This window comes from Mastomys coucha, unplaced genomic scaffold, assembly GCF_008632895.1.
Source record: "Mastomys coucha isolate ucsf_1 unplaced genomic scaffold, UCSF_Mcou_1 pScaffold22, whole genome shotgun sequence".
Taxonomy (NCBI): domain Eukaryota; kingdom Metazoa; phylum Chordata; class Mammalia; order Rodentia; family Muridae; genus Mastomys; species Mastomys coucha.
Genome location: NW_022196905.1, coordinates 147,441,339 through 147,450,196, shown reverse-complemented (window position 1 = coordinate 147,450,196; position 8,858 = coordinate 147,441,339). Strand labels below are relative to the sequence as shown.

Genomic DNA, 8,858 nt, shown 5'->3' with positions numbered 1-8,858 from the left:
TAGGGTCTGTATGACATCTGCCCAGGATCTTCTAGCTTTCATAGTCTCTGATGAGAAGTCTGGTGTAAGTCTGATAGTCCTGCCTCTATATATTACTTGCCTTTTTTCCCTTACTGCTTTTAAAATTCTTTCTTTGTTTAGGACATTTGGTGTTTTTATTATCATGTGACGGGAGGAATTTCTTTTCTGGTCCAGTATATTTGGAGTTCTGGAGGCTTCTTGTATATTCATGGGCATCTCTTTCTTTAGGTTAGGGAAGTTTTCTTCTATAATTTTGTTGAAGATACTTACTGGCCCATTACATTGGGAGTCATCACTCTCTTCTATACCTATTATCCTTAGGTTTGCTCTTCTCATTGTGTCCTGGATTTCCTGGATGTTTTGGGTTAGGAGCTTTTTGCTTTTTGCATTTTCTTTGACTGTTGTGTCAATGTTTTCTGAGGTGTCTTCTGCCCCTGAGAGTCTCTCTTCTATCTCTTGCATTCTGTTGGTGATGCTTGCATCTCTGGCTCTTGACTTCTTTCCTAGGTTTTCTAACTCCAGGGTTGTCTCTCTTTCTGATTTCTTTATTGTTTCTATTTCCATTTTTATATTCTGGATGGTTTTGCTCATTTCCTTCACCTGTTTGATTGTGTTTTCCTGTAGTTCTTTAAGGGATTTTTGTGTTTCCTCTTGAAGGGATTCTAGCTGTTTACCTATGTTCTCCTGTATTTCTTTGAGGGTGCTATTTATGTCTTTCTTAAGGTCCTGTATCATCATCATTATAAGTGATTTTATATCTGAATCTTGCTTTTCCGGTGTGATGGTGTGTCCAGGACTTTCTATGGTGGGAGAATTGGGTTCAGATGATGGCAAGTGACCTTGGTTTGTGTTTATTTTCTTACGCTTGCCCCCCACCATCTGGTTAACTCTAGTGCTACCTGCCCTTGCTAAATCTGACTGGAGCCTGTCCTTCCTGTGATCCTGGTTGTGTCAGAACTCCTCAGAGTCAAGCTGTCTCTGTGATCCTGTGATTCTGGGATCCTGTGATCCTAGGCGTGTTAGATCACCTGGGAGTGGGGCTTTCTCTTTGTGTTGTGGGACTGGCTGAAGAACTTGCGCCCAAGGTCTGCTCAGAACACTAACCCAGACAGACCAGAAGGAACCAAAGTCACTGGACTGGCAGAGTTCCTGTGTGCCTGGCCCCACTGGTCCCAGTTACTCCCAGTGTTGGGACAGATGTTGGTTCCTCCTCACCTCTGATCCTAGGTGTGTCAGAATGCCTGGGAGTGGAGCTTCTTCTGGGTGTTGTAGGACTGGCTGCAGAGCTTGCAACCAAGGTCCTCTCTGGACTTCAGCCCAGACAGCCATTTATTAACCTTTGAAGAGCTGGATTTGTAGAAAGATTTGGTGTGAATTTAATTTTGTCATGGAATACGTTGGTTTCTCTATCTATGGTGATTGAGAGTCTTGCTTTGTATAGTAGCCTAGGCTGGCATTTGGGTTCTCTTAAGGTCACTATAAGATCAATCCAGGATCTTCTGCCTTTCTTAAACTCTGGTGAGAAGTCTGGTATAATTGTGATAGGTCTGCCTTTATATGACATTTGACCATTTTCCCTTGCTGATTTTAATAGTCTTCTTTGTTTTGTGCATTTGGTGTTTTGATCATCATGTGGAAGAAGGAATTTCTTTTATGGTCCAAACTATTTGGAGTTCTGTAGGCTACTCGTATGTTCATGGGCATCTTTTTTTTTTTTTAGGTTAAGGTAGTTTTCTTCTATAATTTTGTTGAAGATATTTACTGGCCCTTTAAATCGGAAGCCTTCACTCTCTTCTATACCTATTATCCTTAGGTTTGGTCTTCTCCCTGTGTCCTGGATTTCATGGATGTTTTGGGTTAGCAACTTTTTGCATTTTGTGTTTTCTTTGACTGTTGTGTCAATGTTTTCTATGATACCTTCTGCCCCTAAGATTCTCTCTTCTATATCTTGTCTTCTGTTGATGATGCTTGCATCTCTGGCTCCTGTCTTCTTTCCTAGGTTTTCTAGCTCCAGGGTTGACTCTCTTTGTGATTTCTTAATTGTTTCTACTTCCATTTTTAGATCCTGGATGGTTTTGCTCAATTCCTTCACCTGTTTGTTTGTGCTTTCCTATAATTCTTTAAGGGATTTTTGTGCTTCCTCTTTAAGGGCTTGTACCTTCTTACCTGTGTTCTCCTGTATTTCTTTAAGGGAGTTATTTATGTCCTTCTTAAATTCCTCCATCACCATCATGAGATATGATTTTAGATCCAAATCTTGCTTTTCCAGTGTTTGGGGGTATCCAGGACTTTCTGTGGTGGAAGTAGTAGGTTCTGATTATGCCAAGTAGTCTTGGTTCCCATTGGCAAGATTCTTGCATTTACCTTTCACCATCTGTTGATCTCTGGTGTTAGATGTTCTTGCTGTCTCTGGCTGGAGCTTGTTCCTCCTGTGGGTCCATAAGCCTGTGACAGCACTTCTTGCAGATCAGCTCTCCTCTGGTGAGACCCATGCATAGAGGGCTGTGGATCAGCTGTCCCTCCTAAGACCTGGGGTCAGAGCACATCCTAGAGAAAAGCTCTGCTTGCAGGGAAAAAGGTGCAGTGAGAGTTGTGGATCAACCATCCCTCCTACTTGTAGATGAAGGTAGAAAGGATCCTGTTCCAGCTACCCTGCCACTTCTGTGGCCTGAGCCTCCTGGCTGGTCCTGCCTTACAAAGTCACTGGAGAGAAAATGGCAATCTCACCTGAGTCCCAGGGTCAGAGCATTCCCTAGAGACAAGCTCTCAGCTTTTGGGAAAGGTGCAGAGAGAACTGTGTTTCCTCCGTCCCTCCTAGTTGTAGACAGAGGTAGAAAGGATTATGTCCCAGCTGCCCTGACACTTCTGTGGCCTCTCCTATTTTTCTTTAAGAGATTTATCTGTTTCCTATTTAAGGGCTTCTACTTGTTTACCTTTGTACTCCTGTATTTCTTTAAGTAAGCTATTTATGTCCATCTTATATTCCTCTATCATATTCATAAGATGGGATTTTCTATCTGAATCTTGCTTTTCAGGCGTATAAGAGGATCCAGGGTTTAGTGTGGTGGGAGAACTGGGTTCTAATGTTATCAAGTAGCATTAGTTTCTGTTGCTTATGTTCTTGCACTTGCCTCTTGCCATCTGGTTATCTTTAGTGCTACCTACCCTTGCTGTCTCTGACTAGAGCCTGTTCCTCCTGTGATACTGGTAGTGTCAAAACTCCTTGGAGTCCAGCTGTCTCTGTGAGCCTGTGATTCTGGGATCCTGTGATCCTGAGATCCTGGGTGTGTCAGTGCTCCTGTGAGTCAGGCTGCCTCTGGGATCCTAAAATCCTGGTGTGAACAACCTCCTGAGATCCTGTTGTGTCAGAGATCGTGGGAGTCAATCTTGCTCTGGGTGTTGCAGGAGTGGGGAGGGAACCAGGGCCCTGGGTCTGCACTAGGCACAGGTACAAGCCAGAAGGAACCTGTGCCTCTGGCTGGGCAAGGGTTCATTTTTCCCCAGTTCCTCTGGGGTGGTCCCAGTTATACTGGGTGTTGAGAAAAAATTATGCAGCCTCAACTGTGATCTTGAGTGTGTCCAAACTCCAGTGATCCTGGGTGTGCCCAAACTCCGGAGAGTTGAACTTCCTCTGTAATCCTGTGATTCTGAGAGTATCAGAGCACCTGTCATCCTGGGCATTTCAGGGCACCTGGGAGTCAGACTCTCTCTGGGTATTGTAGGAGTGGGTGCAAACCCAGTATACCAGGTCTGCTCTGGGTACAAGTTCAAACTGGAAGGAACCAGTGCCTCTGGCTGGGCAGGGGTACCTGTGTCCCTGGATCCTGGGGGGTCCAGTTACTCTGGATGTTGGAGCAATTGTTGTGGCCTCACCAGTGATCCTGGGCATTTCAGAGGACCTGGGAGTCAGGCTCCCTCTAGGAGTTGTAGAAGTGGGTGCAAAGCCAGCACCCCAGGCCTGCTCAGGGCACAGGTTCAAATTGGAATGAACCAATACCTCTGACTGGGTGGAGATTCCTATCACCCTGGATCCAGTTACTCTGGGTGTTGGGGCAGATGTTTTGATTTCACTCATGATCCTGGGTATGTTAGAGCATCTGGGAGTCAAGCTTCCTGTGAGAGTTGTAGGTGTTGAAAGTCTATTTTATTGTCTATTAGAATAGCTACTCCATATTTATTCCTGGGTCTGTTTGCTTGAAAGGCCTTTTTCCAGCCCATTTACTCTGATATAATGTCCATCTTTGCTGCTGAGATATGTTTTTTGTATGCAGCAGAATGGTAGATACTGTTTTCACATCCATTCTTTTACCGTGTGTCTTTTTACTGGGGAATTGAATCCATAGATGTTCAGAGATATTAATGACTAATGATTGTGAATTCTCTTTATTTTGATATTGGTTGTTATAGTGTGTGTGTGTTTGTGCCTGTGTGTGTGTGTGTGTGTGTGTGTGTGTGTGTGTGTGTGTGTCCTTCCTGTAGTTTTTCTGATGTGGAGTTATTGACTTCCTGTTTTTTCCTTGGGTGTAGCTAAACACCTTTAGTTGGAATTTTCATTCTGGTATGTTCTGTAGGGCTAAATTTGTGCGTAGATATCATTTAAATTTAGTTTTGTCATGTAATATCTTGTTTTCTCCATTTATGGTAACTGAAATTTTTGCTGTGTATCATAGTCTGGGCTGGCATCTATGGCCTTTTAGAGACTACAAGAAATCTGTCCAGGCCGATCTGGGTTTTAGAGTCTCTTTTGAAAAGTCAGGTATAATTTTGATAGGTGCCTTTCTATGTTATTTGGGCTTTTTCCTTACCCTTTTTTAATATTCTCCCTTTGTTCTACATATTTAGTGTTCTGATTATTATGTGGTAGGAGGACTTTCTTTTTTGGTCCAATCTAATTGATTTTCTTGTGTGTTTATAGACATCTCTTTCTTTAGGTTGGGGAAGTTTCTTCTACAATTTTGTGGAAAATTTTTTCTGGAACTTGGAGCTAGGAATCTTCTCCCTTTTCTATTCCTATTATTCTTAGAATTGGTCTTTTCATAGTTTCCCAGATTTCCCAGATATTTTATGTCAGGAATATTTTAGGTTTAACATTTTCTTTTACCGATGTATGGGTTTCATCTATTGTATCTTCTAAGCCTGAGATTCTCTTCTTTCCTCTCTTACACTCTATTGATAATGCCTGTTTCTGTAGTTCCTATTCTTTTATCTCAGTTTTCCATCTCCAGGATTCCCTAAGTTTATGTTTTCTTTATTGCTTCTATTTCCATTTTCATGTCTTGAACAGTTTTATTCATTTTCTTAACCTGTTTGTATTCTCCTTTATTTCTTTAAGGAATCCATTCATTTCCTCTTTAAATGATTCCATCATCTTCCTAAGATTGGTTTAATGTCATTTTCTTGTGCTTTAGCTGTGTCAGCATATCTAGGGCTTTCTGTAGTACGATAGCTGGGCTATAGTGGTGCCATATTGCCCTGACTATTATTGGCTGTGTTCTTTTTCTGGCCTATAGAATACAGCAGGCCACCAGAATACAGGCAGAGTTTGGGACCAAAAAAACAGTGCAGAAGACAAGATGCAGTTTAAAGCTGTTAGGTGTGCTTTAAAGGTACTTGGCAGGTAGGAGACTGGGGAAGGGGACTAACCTGGATCTCTCTGGTTCCTGCAGGTATCCAGAAATACAGGCGGAGCCTTGAGCCCTAATATGGAGCCTAGAAGGCTGTGGTGAGACAATCATAAAGCAGTTTTAATTGGCATCTCTCCAATGGCTCAGGAGAGCCAATATTTTTACAAGTATTTATTAACCACATATCTTCTTTTGAGACCTATTTACAGAGGTTATTAGCACATTACTTGATTGAGGATTGGGGGATGAGAATTTAATTTTTGCAGTTCCATATATATTTTAGACATTGATCACTATAAAATTTTTTCCAACTCTGTAGTTTGCGCCTTCACTGATCTAGTGGTATACTATGCTGTATAGAATTTTTAAAATTTTTATGTAATTCCATTTGCCAGTCCTTGGAGTTATGTCTTATGTTGTTGGAGACATTTTCAGGAAAAAAATGCCTATGCCTTTGTTTAGGTTCATTTTCCTGAATCTTTCTCTAGCAGTTTCAGAATTGCAGGCCTTCTATCAATGTTCATATATATCATAAGCCTGTTTCTAACAGAAAGAGAAAAGGATCTAATTTCATTTGTCCATATTTGAGGATCAAGGTTTGTGCAACAAAATTTATTTAACAATCTTATTTTCCAGTGTGTTTTTGATAATTTTGTGAAAAATACTAAGTCTATCTCTATGGGACTTTTTAGGCCAGCTATTGTATTCTGTTTTTCTGTATTTTTGATCTTCTGTCAAAACCGTGTTATCTATCAGTGTGGCTCTGAAGCATCACTTAATCATATTGTGATATTTCTAGCATTATTATTTCTGCTCAGGGTGGCTTTGGCTATTTAGGATCTTTTAATTTTCCATAGTTATTTTAGACTTTTTTCTCTTTTATGAAGAGTGTCACCAGAATTTCTAGAATTTGGATAGTGACTGTTACAAATCTGCAGATTAGTTTCAGAATTATAGCCATTTTCACAATAGTCATTTATGAGCATAGGTCCTTCCATCTTGTAGTATCTTTTCCAATGTTTTCCTTTAGTATTTTGAAGTTTTTATTGTAAAGATCTTACCTCCTTTATTAGATTTATCCCTATGCAAATTACGTTTTGAAGCTATTGTGGATGTTTTATTAAATTCTTTCTAGACAAGTTATTTATTTGTATATAGAAAAGAAACTGACTTTGTTTTGTTGAAAATTCAACTTGATTTTGTTGAATAAGTTGAAACTGTAAAATCCATAGTGCTGCTTCTTGTGGTTTTGTGTTTTATTTTTCAGCTTGGTTCGATTACTACTACTTCTTTTTTTTCCCACCCCATTAGTAATACCAGTTTTATAATTTCGTATGTTGGATATGAAGCATTGCTTTCTAACTCTCATTTGTCCAACCATTTCTATTGTGAAATATATATTTTTTGTGTTCTTGTACATACAACTTTTTTTTCTTTTGTATAGTATTTCTTTCTGCATTTTCTGAAACGCTATTTATTTATTGTGAATTACCTTGTTTGAGATCATCTTGTAATGTTCTTATATTTTCCATCACCTTTTAGAGATAACTTTTCTAAGTATAATAACCATAATTGGAAGTTGTTTATTCTCAGGACTTGAAATACATGGCAGTTATTTATTTTCTTTTTCTTTTTTTAAAACAAAACAAATCTACTCTTTATTCAATACATAACAAATGTTCATTTAAAAAAACTTTAACTAAAATTTAACATCAGTTGGATATGGTGGAACTTGTCTTTAATCCCAGCACTCAAGAGCTGAGGTAGATCGATATCCTAGTTCCAGATCAGTCAGTGTTATAGAGAGAAGTCCTGTCTCACATCCTCCCATAAATACATCCTTCTCTCCTTCGTTAAACACCTCCAATATATACTCTCTCTTTTAAACTCATGGCCTTTTTTTATTCTTTAATCCTTTTTTACAGTCCAGTCTTCATCCCCCTCCTGGCCTGCCCCCAACTACTCCCCATCCCATAATTTCTCCCCCCATCTCCAAGAGGATGTCCCCACCCCACTCCCACCTTCAGCTCACCAAACCTCCCCATTCCCTGGGGCCTCAATTCTCTCAAGGATTAGGTGCATGTTCTCTCACTAAGGCCATACCAGGAAGTCCTCTGCTGTATATATATCATGAGCCTCATATCAGCTGGTGTATGCTGCCTGGTTGGGGGCCCAACACTTCAAATACATCATTCCTTTCCTAACTTTGAAAGTTGCTGTTAAAAGATACATGCTATTTTGATGTATTTTCTTATCATATGTGTTGGCTTTTGTTCTATTAAATATTATTTTGCTTTGCATTCAGTTATTTTATATTATGAAGAAGTTATTTTTTTATTCATTCTGTCTATTCTTTGGGGGATTGTGTTTGGAGAAGTAGAGCTAGGTCTTCAGGTAGAACTACTTCCAGTTTTTTGAGAAACCACAAGATTGATGTCCAGAGTAGCAGTACAAGTTTGTAACCCCACCAGCAATGGAGGAGTGTTCCCCTTTGTCTACATCCTCACCACCATATGCTGTTGCATGAGCTTTTGATCTTAGCCATTCTGATTAGTGTAAGGTGGAATCTCAAAGTCGTTTTGATTTGTGTTTTCCTGATGACTAAGGATGGTGAACATATCTTTAAGTGTTTCTTACTTTTATCTTAATTATTTTAGTTATTTATATACTGTCAATGTTAAACCTCTGCCACATGAATAGCTGACAAAGATTACCATTCTGAGAGCTTCCTCTTCATTTAGCTGTTCACAAGTGTTTGAGTTTTTTTATAATCAATTTATTCACTTTTTTACACGCCATATTTTATCCCCTGTGCCTTAATCCCCCCTCCAACTGTTCTACATCCCATACCTCTTTGAGTTTGATGAGGTCCGAGTTGTCAACTGTTGACCTTAGTTTGGGGGCAAATAAAGTCATATTCCAAAAGTCCTTTGCTACAATGATATCATATAGGATGCTGCCTAGCATTTTCTTCTAGCAGTTTAAATGTTTCAGGTTTAGTGTTTAAGATTTTGATCCGGCAGGGACACGATCCTCTCAGCTTCTGAGTGACAGAGGGGGTTCAGCGTCCTCCTCTGCCCCTTCCCTGCAAGTGGAGGGCCTAACTCCAGAGAGCGCATTAAGCCAGAGACCCGGGCGGGAACCACCATTCTCTCTTGGGTGAGTTTCTGAGATCAGAACAGATACCTTGGAGGAACAGGCCCCACGAGTCGC

At 40.1% G+C, this 8,858-nt stretch overlaps 1 protein-coding gene across 1 annotated transcript in view; it reads left to right on the top strand.

Moving 5' to 3' along the window:
* Positions 1–8,858, top strand: part of LOC116104725 (vomeronasal type-2 receptor 116-like) — a 123,295-nt gene that overhangs the window by 104,144 nt on the left and 10,293 nt on the right. The window contains exon 7 of the mRNA XM_031391207.1: positions 3,744–3,907. Coding sequence (XP_031247067.1) covers positions 3,744–3,907 — 164 coding nt within the window. The remainder of the gene's footprint in view (positions 1–3,743; positions 3,908–8,858) is intronic.